The sequence below is a fragment of the Taeniopygia guttata genome, chromosome 19, assembly GCF_048771995.1.
Source record: "Taeniopygia guttata chromosome 19, bTaeGut7.mat, whole genome shotgun sequence".
Classification (NCBI taxonomy): Eukaryota; Metazoa; Chordata; class Aves; order Passeriformes; family Estrildidae; genus Taeniopygia; species Taeniopygia guttata.
Genome location: NC_133044.1, coordinates 10,691,109 through 10,706,235, shown reverse-complemented (window position 1 = coordinate 10,706,235; position 15,127 = coordinate 10,691,109). Strand labels below are relative to the sequence as shown.

General features: G+C 57.5%; 1 protein-coding gene, 1 long non-coding RNA gene and 1 other non-coding gene across 17 annotated transcripts in view; all 3 read right to left on the bottom strand.

The window, feature by feature from the left end:
- Window positions 1-2,013, bottom strand: part of TSPOAP1 (TSPO associated protein 1) — a 73,109-nt gene extending 71,096 nt beyond the window's left edge. For 11 of the 15 annotated variants that reach the window (XR_012051483.1, XM_072916811.1, XM_072916812.1 and 8 more), the window contains exon 1: window positions 1,302-2,012. Coding sequence is in view for 14 of the 15 variants with exons in the window: in XM_072916811.1 (XP_072772912.1) it covers window positions 1,302-1,580 (279 nt within the window). In the remaining variant the exon portion in view is untranslated. Of the gene's footprint in view, window positions 1-1,301 lie in introns of all 15 variants that reach the window. The other 4 variants (XM_072916819.1, XM_072916816.1, XM_072916818.1 and 1 more) reach the window with 2 other exon arrangements.
- Window positions 2,014-7,906: 5,893 nt separating this feature from the next.
- LOC140680298 (uncharacterized) lies at window positions 7,907-10,253 on the bottom strand. The gene is made up of 2 exons (XR_012051454.1): window positions 9,742-10,253; window positions 7,907-9,362 (listed from the first exon to the last, which is right to left on the bottom strand). It is a non-coding gene; the product is annotated as an uncharacterized lncRNA (long non-coding RNA).
- MIR142 (microRNA mir-142) lies at window positions 8,362-8,432 on the bottom strand. Its single transcript, NR_049079.1, has one exon. It is a non-coding gene; the product is annotated as a microRNA mir-142 (primary transcript).
- Window positions 10,254-15,127: the final 4,874 nt, after the last annotated feature.

The following is a 15,127-nucleotide window of genomic DNA, read 5'->3' as shown; positions in this document are numbered from 1 at the left end:
TGCCCTCCTTCCAATCCCAGCCTTCCCACCCAGGCTCCCGCCAGGACACACCACCCACTCGCGCTCCTTTCCCAAAGGAAAGTGTTCCAGGACACACTGGGCAGGGCTTGCAGCAAGCTGGTCATCTGGGCTGGAACCAGATGGAACCATCTGTAGGGTCCCTTCCAACCAAACCATTCCAGGATTCTCTGAGGACAGTAAGTCTGGCACAACTGACAGGACTCCTGGGATACAAAAGAGGGGTGGGAGCAGAAATCCATCCCATTCTGCTGTCCTGGATTTTGACTGCGGTGCTTCTGGCACAGCCAGGGCTGGGTCAGAGTCTGACCAAGGTTCAGTGTGGTCTTTCCCTAAGCATGGCAATAAACAACCCTTCAGAACAGACCCTTAACAAACTGGGCTGCAGCGAAATCACGTTCTCCCTCGCTGGGTTTCCAGGGGGGCTGTTTCTCCTGCAGGCTGCTCTCCAGCTGGGCTCAGCAGCATGGCACAGCCTTGCTCAAAACACCCCTGCTAAACTCCGACCAGCACTGGTCAGCTCTTCTCCCCTGTGCTCAATAAGAAAAGGTCAAGACCCATTTTCTCCCCTATTTTAAGAGCACCACAGAGCGTCCCCACATTCCAGGAGACTTCAGGAAGATGGCTGATGTTCCCCATGGGAAAGGGCTGCAAGCTGTCCTAAACAGAGTGAGCCGATGAACTTTTGTGACCTAGATGAAGGCGGTGAGACCCTGAGGAAGCCTTTTGGGCTGTTTTTAGGGAGATGCTGCAGGGGTCAGGCATTGTACGGCCCCGAGGTGCCCGGGTGCTGCCTGCAGGGGCTGGTTCCTCCTGCACCTGGAGGTGCACCAAGCCCTCCAGAGCTCCCAGAGAGGAGAGGGGATGATCTGGAAGAGGGTGGCAGTGAATCATGTCCCTGACACTACCTGCAGAGCCATTGAACTGCCGGAACGGGGACATGCCGCAAGGATGGCTCAGCCTTGGCTGGTGCAGGGCTGTGCCTGTTCCAGGTGGGCTCTGCCCAGCGCTGGCTCCGTCAGGGCTCCGCAAGACCCCGCACCAGCTCCAGCGTCTTCCAGGGCAGACGCAGCTGGAAATCCCCGCTGAAGGGCAGCAAAGGCTCCTTTCTGTCGGCGGGTGTGTGGCAGCGCCTGTGGCAGGTGCCGGCCCCACGGGGATGGTTTTGTGCATGGCTCAGCCGCAGCTCCGCGCTCCCAATTTCCCGTTCCCGTCTCGTACCGAGCTGACATCCTCCTGCCTCTCCCCTAGAATGAGCAAACACAGCCCGACCCCCGCCTTACCTTGGCGGGTCTGTCTGTCCAGTCCATCGCCCGCAGCGGCCTGACGAGCTCCGGCGCGGAGTGAACCCGCTGGGGGTCCGGCGGAGGGACGCGGGGGGATCCCGGGGACTCTTCCCGGGGCTGGGATGCTCCGTCCCGCTCGGAGCCCGGGGACAGCTGGCAGCCGGCCGTGTCACCCCCCGCGCCTTCCCGCGCGTCCAGGTGCGGGCGGGCGGAGGCGGCGGGGACCCCGCTCTGCCCCGCGGCCGCGCCGGGCACGCCGCGCTCGGGCTCTTGCATGGCTGGGGCAGGGCTGGGCTCACTCCGCACCGGCCAGGGCCGCCCGAGGCACCGGCAGCCGGCAAGGGAAAGCCGAAGGCATCCGAGCGGCGGCGGGAGCAGCCCGGGCCGCGCTCCTCCGCGGCGGGACCGGGGCCGGGGGCGGCCGCAGCAGCAACATCCCCGCACCGGGGCTGGCTCCGTCCCGCACCGGGAATGGCTCCGTCCCCGCCCGGCTCCGCGGCTCCGCTGGCGGAGGCAGCTCCCACCGCCCTCAGGCCCCCGCCGCCCCCGGCCCCATGACGTAGCGGAGGGGCCGGGGGAGCTGCCAGCCCCTCGCCGCGGCCGCGGGCAGCCCCCGCCGCAGCCGCCGCCGGCTCCTCCGCACGGAGCCGGGACGGGCACCCGGCGGGGCCGCGCCGCGCCCGGGCCGCCAATGGCGGCGGCTCCGCCCGTTCCCACGGCAACGCTGCGGCAGCGGGCTCTGCTGCCTATTGATGAGGCGGCGGCTCCGCATTCCCCCCGCACCGCCCGGCGCCGCGGGCCTCGGGAGCCCCGCACGCCGCCGGGATGGGGGCTGGCGACAGCGCTGACACGGGCCCCTGCTCGGATCTGCCCCAGGGATGCTCGGCTCTGTCCCTGAATATCCGACTCTGGCCCCGGGATGCTCAGCTCTGGCCCCAGGATACCTAGGTGTGACCCACGGATGCTCAGCTCTGTCCCCGGGATGCTCAGCTCTACCCCAGGATGTCCCACTCTGCCCAAGGGCTGCTCAGCTCTGGCCCTGAATATCCGACTCTGGCCCCGGGATGCTCATCTCTGGCCCTGGATACCCTGCTCAGGCCCCAGGATACCTAGGTGTGCCCCACGGATGCTCAGCTCTGTCCCGGGGATGCTCAGCTCTACCCCAGGATGTCCCGTTCTGCCCCAGGACTGCTCAGCTCTGCCTCGAGAATGCCCAGCTCTGCTCCAGGATGCCTGATTTGCTGCAAGGATGCCCATCTCTGCCCCGGGCATGCCCGACTTGGCCCTGGGAATGCCCTCAGCTCTGCTCAGGATGCCTGGTTCTTTCCCAGACATGCTCGCACACCATCCTTCCATGTGAGCTCAACCTCGGTGCCTCCCGGAGACGCCGTGCTGGAAACAACCCTCTATTGAAGAGGGCTGGGCCCCACCTGCAGCATGCCCAGGACAAGTGGCAGAGCGTGGTGCGGGCAGGCAGGGAGAGAGAGGGTGCTCGATATGATCCTTGCCGACAGGAGTTCGCAGCATAACGCTACAGCCAAGCACCACCGTCCCCGAGCACACGGAGCAGGCAGGCGTGTGCTCTGTCTCTCCCTGCCTCCTCCCTGCCCCGCTGTGTCTTTGATGAAGATCACATCAGACATCAGGCTGCACAGTGTTAGCCATGCTCAAGGGAAAACCACTGGGCCATCCTGGGGGACATTTGTCTGGCCCTGCTCCCCAGCCCCACCCCATGCTTGACCCACTGCAGAGCAAGGTTTGCTGATCCCAAACCCAAGAGGGATTGGGGATCCCCCAAAGCCCTGAGCAGCTGTGACAGGTCCTACTCCCCACGTCCTTGTGTGTGATAATAGCTCTCAGTCACACTGCTGGTGCCTCCCTGCTGTGGCGTGGGGGTGGGATTTGGCATCTCACATGTGCTGCTCCCTTTGTGGCAGTGGAGCCACCAGGAGAACCTGCCTGGGGCCACCTTCTCCAGGGGAGGTACCGTGGGGGTCTTCAGTGCCCCTGTCAGACACCAATTTGTAGACTCCTCCTTTGAGCAGCTTCCCCAGCCCATCCAGATGAGCAGATGTGTCATCTCTTGAACCCAATGCCGTCAGCTGTGTGTCACATCTGCCTGAGCCCAGGCAGCACAAGCAAGGCACCATGGAGACAGTAAATTCACTGCTGACTGCCAGGGGTTACGGCCACTTGGATGGGTCCTGTGTGCAGGGAGTTATCGATGGATCTGGCAGAGTCTCTCTCACATCTGGGTGTGGCTACAAGTCACCTCTCACAGCGTGCAGGGCTCTGCCATCCCACCTGAGCCCCATATCTCCAAGCCCAATCCTACGGGGTGTTTGTGTGTGGTGGAAGGAAACCCCGAGCTTGTAATGAGCAGAAAATGCAGCCAAGAAACCAAAGAAAAGATTGCAGAAAACTTATCCCACCTTCCTGTGTGTTCTGGTACTCATGTACCTTCAAACCAACAGCTTATATGGCTCCTTCTGCTGCAGGAACAGGTCAGGGGGGATCTCACCATCTCCCACCGCTCAGATCCCCTCAGTTCCTGCCTATGGCTGTTCCCCCTGGTAAGGTGCAGGAAGGCTCCACAGGGCCTAACCAGTGTGGAAGAATGCCCAGGCACTGCTCAGCTCCCCAGTGAGGCAGAACAAGCAGGTTTCATTAGGAGGAGGCAGCAGCAGTGGGAGGAGAAATGCACCCTGATAAGATCTGGTGTGGCTGTCAGCCTTCTCAGAACGCCCCCCCTTGCTTTGTGCTTCCACTGGCCTGTGCTGCTCACAGGCTCTGCTTGGCTCATATGGGACATGCTGCCACCACTGTCCCTGAGCATTGTTCCCCTTGTACCACTCATCTGTGCCAGATCCACAGCTGGGGCCTGCTGCCCTGGAGAAAGAGGGGCCAGGGATCCCCCAGACTCAAGTCTGGATTATCCACAGCCTTCAGTGAAAGCCCCAGTTAGGTGAGGTGAAGGATGGGGTGTCCTAAAACCCTAACCCTAGCCCCATACATTCCTAGGGAGAGGGTATCTCCTGAGCCCCTGAGCTTGGGAAGCTGGAGATGATCTCTCGCATCTTGGCCAGCCTACAGCTGGATAAGTCTTTAAAGTCTTCTTAAGTCTACTTTAAAAGGATAGAGGAAAAATTTCTCTCGGCTATTGAAGACTCGGTGGCTCATGAGCTCCCTGAGCTCTGAGTCACAAAGTTCTCTGAGGTGCTCCAGGTCCCCTTGGTCCTCCAAGGCACCCAGGGATCTGCTGTGGGGCTGTGCTCCCTGCAGAGGAGACCTAGAAAGATCCTTGAAACTCTCCCAGGATAGGAGAAACTGCAGGGCTAGGGAAAGGAGGTGGTGATATAGAGAAAATTAAGAGCAACAGTGACACTGGAGAGCTCAAGATCAACAGCTCAAATGTGGGGAGATGACAGAAGATCCCAGGAGAGCCCTCCAGCAGCTCCCACTGCTCTCCAGAGGTCTCCAGGGAGTCGGGCCTGTACCTGGTGATGCAGGGACAGGGATCCAGGGCGTGCTGTTCCCCGTGCTCTCCATCAGGAGCAGCAAGGACTGCGTTGTGTCGGAATCTGTGCTATTGATGATTTCGAGATTGTAGAAAGTCTCTGTCTTTCTGCCCCACTGCCAAAGCAGAAGCCATAATTGGTCTGTGCTGGTTTCAAGGTTGTTTATTCTGTTTATCTCTAACATGTTCTGCTGCCCTGCCGCAGCTCTGTCCTGCAGGGCAGCGTGTGGGGCTCTGCCCTCAGTGGGATGTTACAAACATTAAATACCACAAACTACCTGTGCTGGATTTACAATAACGTGCCAATATCTGTCACCTACGTTAGACAGTGTGTCCCCAGCCTAAACCAACAGAAAAATGCCAACACTGCAGTGAAACATGGAGGGCATGAAGAAGGAGAAAAGGACAAGGCACACCCAATTTCCTGTATCTTGTCCCCTTTGGACCCCTAATCTAGAATCCTAAAATTTTACTTTTGCACCCGTGCCACACTTAATTATTACTGATATCAAACACTCACAGCTGGTAATTCATCCTGTAAGACTGAAAACTCTTTTCCATGGACAGAGATCACAGAGAGTGTCTCTGGGGGCTCTGTCCAGGGGGGTTCCTGACCCCTGCCAGGGTCCCAGACCTTCCAGGGCAGCCAGAGGGAAGCCCTGGATTCCCACAGGGTTGTTTCACAGTGAGCAGCAGATGGGAACCCAGGTGTGATCCAGAACACACGGTGTCCTCAAACCCCAGGGAGCCATCCCAGAGCTTCTGAGCAGGACAGCGGTAATGGGGTCCCTGGACAGCCCGAGCCAAGATCAGAGGAACCAGGACAGGGACACCAGCCAGGATCAGGGGGGGACAGAGTTGAGGCTACAGATAAGGCTCCAGCAAAGGTGCATCTAGCCAGGTGCAGGGCCAGAGACCGACTGGTTGGTCTGGGCTCCAGCCAGGACACGTGGCTGGAGACAAGATTCTTACAGTGGTGATCCGGGGCCTGCTGAGGAGATCAGACCAAACAGAGCTTTACTTACAAAAGCCTATCCCAGGCCTGAAGAACCAGGGCTGAGCCTCACTGATACTCCTGGCCCAGCCCCTGCAGGTCCCACAGGCAATTAAGTCCAGTTGGTGCCTGGTGAGTCCTCCTGAGGTCCTGCCCTGTTTTGGGGGGCTCCAGCACGGACTGGAGTGGGCAGTGTGAGCTCTGCTGTGGTTTTGGCTGGGAAAGAAGCACAAGAATGAGCACGAGGGGCCAAGGCAGCCCTGAGGGAGGTCCCCAGTGTGTGGGGACAGAGATGTGTGTCAGCACTCAGGGGCATCTCCAGGCTGAGGTGCTTGGCAGGTGCCAGCCCATTCCCATCTTCTTTCTCCCTGGGAATGGCTCCAGCACATGATCCCTCCTGTCTCTGCTCATGAGCCACCCTGGTGGCTGCAGGGACGTGCAGTGACACAAGTGAGAACCTGCTCTGCCAGCAGAGCCCTCCTGCTCCCAGTCCCACTTCCTGAGCCTGAGGTCTGATGTGTCCTGGAGCAGCTCCAAGGAGGAGAGGCACATGGCCACATTCCCCCGGTCCCGCCATCCCCAGCAGCACATGGATACTGGAGCAGCACTGGGATGGAACTCCTGTTAAAAATCCTAGAAAAGGAATGTGCTGGGCTGGCCCTGCCAGGGGTCACAGTGAGCCCCAGCCCTGGCAGCCACGGACAGTGTGGCGTGGTGTGGCGTGGCAACACCAATTCAGGCACTGGGGCTGGGCAGGAGAGCCTGGCAAGAGCCTGGCTGGGCTGTCAGTCCCTACAGCCCTTCCAGAGCCATCCTACAAGCTCTGGGATGGACACCCACACCCCCCACTGCCCCCAGAGGGGTCTCAGCCCCAAACCCTGCCCTGCTCAGGGCATTTCTGCGTCAGCCTGTGTGGTACCAGGGAAGAGATGAAGACAGTCAGGTCCTGTGGGAGCTCACCCCAACAGGGACAGGACACTTTTCCTTGCAGTAACCTGCTAAAATGCCTTCAGGATGGAGGGAAGGCTTGAAAAATGGGGGGGGGGGTTATTTTACAAAAACAGGAAAAAAATAGCAGTTTCTGTTTTGCTGCTCTCAGCAAGAGCCACCTTTCCAACCGTCTCTCTCAGCAGTGACCACTGAGCAGTATCTATAACAACAACAGACCTTGGGCATGAAAAGTGGATATTTGTCCTTGCTAATATTTGAATGCACATTATTAGGAGGTAAATGTTCAAAGCTTTGGCATGTTCAAGATGTGAATTTGTTTTTTCCTCCCAGTGCTCACAAACCGAAAGCTTCTCAGGGCAGTCCGCAGTGGCTGCTTGGGGTTTTTTTTAGCCCTTTTTCGTTTTTACTAACTTGTCTCCTTGTGACCATGACGACAGTTTTGATTTGAGTTTTTTTTTCCTTCCACATCCCCTTTGAACAGCCACAAAGCCAGGGAACATGGGAAAGCTGGGACAGCAAGAAGTAAATCACCCCAGTCCTTTCCGGACAGCGCAGTGAAAGAAAAATACCACAAACTCAATAAACCCCCAAAATGATCGTGAGATCAGTGCAAGAAGTTTTACAAAATGTAAAAACTTTCCACTGACATTTGGGTTTTAAAAAAAAAAAGTATTTTTAATATTTTTTCCTACAATTTTTAGATGCTCTCTTCCACAGGCAGGACATGGGGAGTCAAAGACAAAGGGACGATGTCTGAAGGGGTTTTGGGAACTGACATTTGGGAACAAGAACCAAACCTCCTCTGTGGAAGCTGGGTTGGTTTTAGACCCCCAGGAAACACAGGCCAGGGGCATGTGGATGGAGGGAAACTGGGATCATAGGAGGATTTTTTGGTTTCACATGGCCTTGTGACCATGGTTGGGGCTGCCATGGGACACAGCAGCTCTGTGGCGACCCTCGAGGGACTGAAGGGGACAGTCCTGTGCCAGTGGGCTGAGATTTGCCAGCCACCACCCCCATCTGTGGTGTCCCCCAGGCTCCCCAAGGCTCCAAATCTGGAATGAACCCACTGCACGTGGCCCTGGGCACAGCAAAGAGCTTTTCCCCAGTTCTCAGGAATTGCATAAAAAAATCCACAAGTCAATATCAAAAGAGCTTTATTTAGCAGTCCCTCACCCTGCTGAACCCAGCAAGCACCAGGAACTCCACATTGCCTCCCATGCTCCACGTGGCTGCCACTGCCCAGCTCTTCCCAGGGCTTCACCATGGGGAAAATGAAGATGGGGGGGAAAAAATGTAGATGGGAGGCTTTGCTGCCTACCTGGCCTCTCAGTGCGAGGCTCACTCCAGCGGGATGGGTCCTTTCAGTGGCACTCATGGGACACTGTGCTGGCCCCTCCCGCCCATGCAGCCATCCCAGGTGCCAGGGAGACACATGGAGACAAGCAGAGCATCCCCAGGAGGGTGGTGAAGCTCTGGGTGGGTGCAGTGAGCCAGGCAGGGCTCGTTGGCACTCCTGGCCCACGGCGGCTCCCGATGGGCTCGTGGGTCCAGCGCTGCTCCGTGCTCTCTTCTCCGTAGCCCACAGTACACTCATCCATAAAGTAGGAAACACTACACCCTGCAGTGCTGTTTAGTAGTGCTTTCTACTTTATGGGTGACTGCACTGTCTCTCAGTCGCTGTCGGCGGCCGCTCTCCTCCGGCGTGCAGCTCCTTCCCCAACACGGGGCCACTGCCACACCCCACGTGGCCTCGCCATGGGGCACCTCTGGCCTTGGTGTGGCCACGGACGCGAATGGCAGCTCTGGTCTGGCCCCAGGACAGAGAGCCTACGGCAGTGTCACTCCTGGGAGCCATGCCAAGCATCAGGGATATCCTTATCCCAGGGGGAGATCTTGCCTTGCCCTCCCTTGTCCCCCCAAAACCGCAATCCTGAGCACAGGGAACATCCTCACCTTTTATGCAGGGGCGAGACCCTACCTCATACCCCACAGTCCCTCCTCGAGCCCTGTCCTGGGCACAGGGGATGCCCTCACTTTTTCCCCAGGGAGGCCACTCATCCTGGTCACAGAGGACAGTTTTGACTCATTCCCAAAGGCAGGACCCCACAACAGACCCCATCTTGGTCGCAGAGAACCCAAATGCCCTGTCCCTGCTTTTAATGCCTGGTCCACATTGCAAACCCCATCACTGTCACTCAAACCTCATCCTAGGCACAGAGGATGCATTTGCTTTGACCTCATGGGGACACCTCCACCTCCCATGGCATTCCCAAAGGACCCCCTTGCCTTGTCCCCATAGGGGAGATTCCACCCTGAGCTCGATTGCTGCCGTCCAGACCCCACCCCGGTCTCAGAGGACGCTCATGTCTGGACCCCAAGGGTGAGATCCCACCTCAAACTCCATTCTTGTCCTTCAGATCCCATCTGCATCACAGAGGGCCCACCATGCCATGTCCCCATGAGGGGACCCCACCTAAATGGCATCCTGGCCACAGAGGGCTCCTTTACCTTGTCCCTGCGGTGGCAAGCCCAGGGCAAACGCCATCTGTGTGACGGGGACCCCCTGCACTGCCTTGGTGCCGTGGTGGAGATCCTATGGCAATGGGTCCCTCTTGAAATGTCCTCATGGGGACCCTCCTGTACTGAGGTCCCCTTTGCCCCATCCCTGCCCGCAGGTCACAGGAGCTCCCTGTCCCGGCGCTCCGTGTGGAACCCCCCTCGTCCCACCTGCCCCACACACGGAGATCCTTTGGACGCCCCCACAGCCCCTCGGGGTTACCCTCAGGTCCCCACGACTGAGACCACCCAGCCGCAAGGGCCTCACCTGCCCCACCAGCCTCCACATCCGCCCGGTCCCGTCCCGGCTGCCGCCAAAAACCCCCTGGGTGTTACTTCTGCTTTGGGCACTTCCCGCCTCTGCCCACCGGCCAGCACGGCACCTCCTTCCCTGCCAGCCCACCGTGCCCCCTTACCTGCCATCGGCCCCCAGCACCCACTGCCCCGCTGGCGGGGGCACCAGGACGCGGCTGGCAGCGCCCCTGGGTGCCCCGTGCTGCTCCCCCAGCCTCGCCGTGTCCCCGTTACCGGGCCGGGTGCGGGCGGCTCTCACTGGGTGCCCACGGCCCACGCTGGCTGTGGGGGCCCCACGCAGGTACGAGTGGCCCACGCGGGGCACGGAGGTGAGCGCCAGGTGGGTGCTGCTGGCCCAAGCCAGGCGCTGCTGGCCCGTGCTGGGCGCCGCTGCCGCTGTGGTGGGGTGCTGCGTGGGGTGCTGGCCGGGGAGCAATGGGCCCCCGTGGGGCGCGGGGCTGCTTTTAACCCCATCCTGCCCACGTGGCCCCGCCACAGGAAGAGCCGTCGCTGCGGAGCAGATAACGGTGCCGGTCCCACCCAGCGCCGCCCCGCAGCCCAACCGCAGCCGGCCCAGCACCAGGCCAGGAAGCACCAGCCGGTTACGCTCTTGTGCGCTTTGCTGCTGACTGCGACAAACATGTTTGCACCAAAGGAAAAAAAAAAAAAAAGAAAAAGAAGAAAGAAAGTAAGAAAGGCGGGAAAAAAAAAATAGGTGTTTGCACAGGGTGACAGTAACTGAATCCACCTCCCACGGCTGCTCAGCTGCACTGTGGCCCCTCACCCCATCCTAGTGGTGGGACCTACAGGGGGGCCTATGGAGGGTCCAGCAGTCCCTGGCAGGGGCTGCAGGACTCAGGGGCTGCCTGGGCATTGGGGTGAAGCAGTGGGGACACAGGTGCCAGCAAGTCACAGTCCCTAAGCCTTGCTTTAGGAAACACATGGCACAAGCGGCTGCCCGGAGCCTCTCACTCCCTCAGGGCTCGGCAGCACCAAACTTCCCCTGGCCCCGGGCAGCTGTAGAGACCAACAGGGATGTGAGGCCCCGGGAAGAAAACCGAAAGCTGGGTTTGGAGGTTGGCACATCCAGGTCACAATGGCCCCGCTGACGGCACTGGGATGGTGTTGAGACACAAAGCAGGAGGATTTTGCACAGCTATCACCACCCCATCCCAGAGCCAGGGTAAGCCTACTACTAAACTAGATCAAAACCTACAAACTAAATCCCCAAAAGTGACTGTAAATGGGGCCATGTCTGTCCCTGCACTGGTTTGCATGTGCCTCTGCCAAAGGCCTCTTTTTAGGCCAATGCAATTCACTCTCTACATTGATAATCTGGGTAGAAATGTGTTTAAAAAACGGTACTGGTGAGGTTTGCAAGAGGCAGGGGAAAAGCAAAGCCAAAATTAACCAAGCAGCAGCACAGGCAGAAGTGATTTGACTTGAGCTGCATGTTTGCTGATGGCAGCAGGTAAAGGAGGCTTTAGGAGGGATGGAATTGGCTGGGAAGCCCTTTCCAAACCAAGGCTGGTGGAAGTTTCAGTGGAAAAAAACAATCAGAACCCTGTGCCTTAGGCCACCAAAGGCTGCCCTGTCTCCCACCTTTCCCTGGCCCTGTGCCCATCTCCATCCCTTATGATCACGGGGCTGGGGACACTGTGGTCCCTGTGCTGGAGAGAAATTCAACAAAGAATGTAAGTGCTGTTGGTGATGTCTCCCCAGGCCCTTTTGGCAGCTCTGAGCCCAGGAGCATAGTGCTGGCTCACATGGGGCCTCTGGTAGGCAGCCACTCATCCATGGCAGAGGCCACCACGTGCAGGCTGGATCCATAGGGTGCCTCCTGACACCGGGTGACTTCAGGTGCCTCCCAGACTGGCCCTCCTGGGGACCTGAAACATGTAAATATCATTTTTGGCGTGACCTACAGAATATCCTCATTTGGAAAGGATCTACAAAGATCATAAAATCCTGCTCCTCACTACAACAATCCCACCCTGTGCCTGAGAGCAGATTGTTGCCAACCCAGAGACCATCCTGGAGACATCCCCCAGTGCCATCAGCCACCTCAGGTGCCATGGGACGTTCCCCAGCAGTGGTGGGTGCCATCACAGGGGGTGAAAACTGTACAGGATACAGGCAACTACACTCTTACAGCAGAGAAATGAGCCTTTTTGGGGGCAACCAGAGAGAGATTTGGCCCCAAAGGTGTTGCTGAGGGACTTTCCCCTGTGACCCAGGGTCAAGGCCATGCTTCTGGCTGATGACAAACTGGTCCCTGGTAAATACTGCAGGCTGGGAGGAGGGGACAGGGGGAGAAGTTGGGCCCAGTGAAGAAACCTGAGTTTCAGGCTAACCATGGGGCAAAGCAGGATGAAAATATTTCCCAACAGAGGCGGCTGGGGAAGACTGCACCCAAGGAGAAGATGTCAGGGGAGAGTGAGGCACGTGGCCAGAGCTGGGGATGTGCAGGATGACAGCAGGGAGGAAGCTGTGCCTTCCCAAAATGGGGTCCCTAGCAGAGCCCTGCCCAGCACCTGCCTGTGCTGCTGAGGGGCCTTGCAGAGGGGCCACAGGCGCTTTCCCAGCAGAGAAGTGGGGGGAGGCAACGCTTCCTCTTTCCCCAGCCCAGCACAGATGGGGGATATGACATTTTGGGTCGTGGGCTGGTTTCCTTCTGCCTGCACGGGTCTCAGAAAGGAAGAAATCAGCAGATCTGGTTCCTTGGGCTCTGATGAGGTCTCTGAAAGTCTCCAACTGATGATGAACTTACCACATTACCCAGCCATTGGTTAATTTTACTGGCTGGCAAACAAGGCTGTGGGAATTCCTATTCCAGCCCTTGGCTTTGCATCACATGGTCCTGCTCCACTCATGTCAGTCTGAAGGAGCTCCAGGAGCTTTTTGGGGTCGGGGGAGGCTGGAACAGCTGTGTTTCCTCCCCTGGGAACCTCATGAGAATATCTGGTCCCCAGCATTCCCAAGGCCCCTCTCCATACTCTGCCCACCTGCTCAGTGTCTCCCAGGGGTTTGCTGATGGGTGCAGCTCCCTGAGACAAACCGTGACCCCCCAAAGCACCACTCCCCCACTCTGCCTTCCCCTGCCCTCGTCTCAGGGCACCCGGATGCAGGTCAGACACCCCAAAATTTCCAGTGCACGGAGCACCGGGGGTGCCTCGCTGCCACCCTGCAGTGCCGAGATCCCCTCTGCCCACAGGGCTGTTCCTTTTCCAGTAACTCTCCAGTATCGGGGAGCGCAGGGGAGCCCGAGCCCGGGGCAGCGGCGCCGCTGGGCCCAGCGCTGGGCAGGGGGAAGGGCCCTTGTCGGGCTGTGCAGCCCGGGCGCTGCGAAAGCGCTGATATTTCTTATCGGCCTTGCAGCAACTTCCCCTCCTCGCTGCGGTTGCGGCGCTTGCTGCCAGCAGGGGAAGTGCTGCCCTCGGCCCCAGCGCTGGGAGATGAGCTCCTGGGGTGCCTCAGCCTGGCTTGTGAACCCTGCTCGGTGGTGGGGACAGGCAGCTGCCCTGCCACGCTCATGTGGTTCCCATCCACACAGCACCCCACGGCTTCCATCCAACTGGCTCCTTACAGAGGAAGAGGAGGAGAAGGAGGAACAGGACGGTCTCACCCAAACTCTCCCTGAGCCACCTCCACTGCCCTGGGGCCAGCAAGAAAGTGGCCAGGTGAGCCACTGCATCTCCTGGCCAGGCTGCAAAGGAGCCGCAGTGTCTCAGTCAGGCCACTGTTCACACTGGAGCCTAATGGCACCACGACAGAGGCGCGGCGTGGGGCACGGCTCTCTCTGCTTGACAGTGCCAAGGGTGACCTCCTAAAAGACCCCCGGGACAGAGGGCTCTGAGCCCTCTCTCTCCAGGAGACCACATGCTTGGCACATCTGCTGAAACGTAAACTTTAAGGCATTTAGAGATTTTAGAGGAGCTAAGATTTTAGTTAGAAATAAGCCTTACTAGAGTTAATTAAAATAATAATAATAAATGAGAAGGCCTTGATGAAGTTAGGAGTTAGTAGTTAACTAATAATTAATTGCTTGTCAGCACAATGTTTGGTTAGCTGGGTTTATAATGAAGAATATAGAAACTGACAAATAGCTTTTAGGAACATAAGACAATTGTGGCCTCCTCTGTTCTGAAACCAATTGAAGACAAGGAATGGGAGTTCTACCAAGAGTTCATTTGTCATATTTGCATTGAAAAGGTAGAAAGGTCAGAATGAGGAAGACTTCATTTACTTCCTCATTTTGGGACCCCCTCCCCATGAAAGGGACCACCGACCCATTTCAAGGGACAAACTATGCATGCTTAATAGCTTTTGGAGTGATTAGCATACGAAGTGGGGAATGAGATGTACCAAAATGATGAATGTGTATTTGTATTTTGTGTATTCAATACGTATATGGATAAAAAGACTCTGTAATCACCTGGAAGGTGCGGTGTGTATTTGGGAGTGATCCCGCACGCTGCCCGGCGTTGAATAAACATACACTTTCTAAATTGTTAGAGAGGTTTTGTCCGTCACAGTTGGATATCGGTACTAGATCAATATCCATATTTTTTTAATAAATCACTGCAGCACCAAAAAATCAGCCAAGCACTGCCCCTTTTGAGCTTTTTGGATGGGAAGAGCATTGTCTGCCAGCATCATGGCAAACCTTCAAGGAAGAACTGCAGCATTTGTGGCACGGCTGAGAGAGGTCGCCTCTGCAGCCAAAAAGAAGGGCGGTGGTAGCGGGCTGCATTTCCCCGCCGGGCAGGGGGAGTTCAGGACCCCCCGAGCTGCCGGCCCGTCCCCGGTCCCGGCGGCAGCGGGGCCGTTACGAGTGACTCAACCAGAAACTGCCGGGCCGGGCGGCCGCGGGCTGGAGGCGAACGAGAGCGCGAAGGGAAACCTCAAAAGGCGAAGTGACGCGGCGGGCGGGGGCCGCGGCGCTGAATTTGCCCAAAAATGGAGAAAATCGCGGCCCGGGCGCGCCAATGGCCGGGTCGGGCTCCGCGGCACCTGCTGCTGCCGCCGGGGGGAAGGGGAGCCCTGCCCGGGCAGCAGCCGCTGCTGCAGGTGGCGACTCCTGCGAAAAATGCTTATTTATGATTGGCTTTTCGCAAATGTTACAATGAATATTATATGTGTAACGTTAGAAAGTTATGCTATATTAATTCTCTTACGTATTGTGTTAAGTGTAGTTTTAGGTTACAACATAATGTTAAAATAGAGACTATGTATGTGGAGGGAGTTTTCTTTTTAGGAATGAGATAGTCGCTTCAAGGAACACCTAAATCTTCCAAAGGAGAGGAATTTATGGCTTCTTATCAGAAGAAGCTAATTTCTTCAGGCCTTGCTCAGACCCGAAGATGCCAGGGAATTAAAGGAAACAGTTGACATACAACAGACAGAGTTTCTTGTTTAGAATAGAAAGTATGCATAACCATGAAGGATGTATGAATATGCAACAAGCGTATTGGTTTAAGGGTGATTCCTTTGTTCACAAGTTATGTT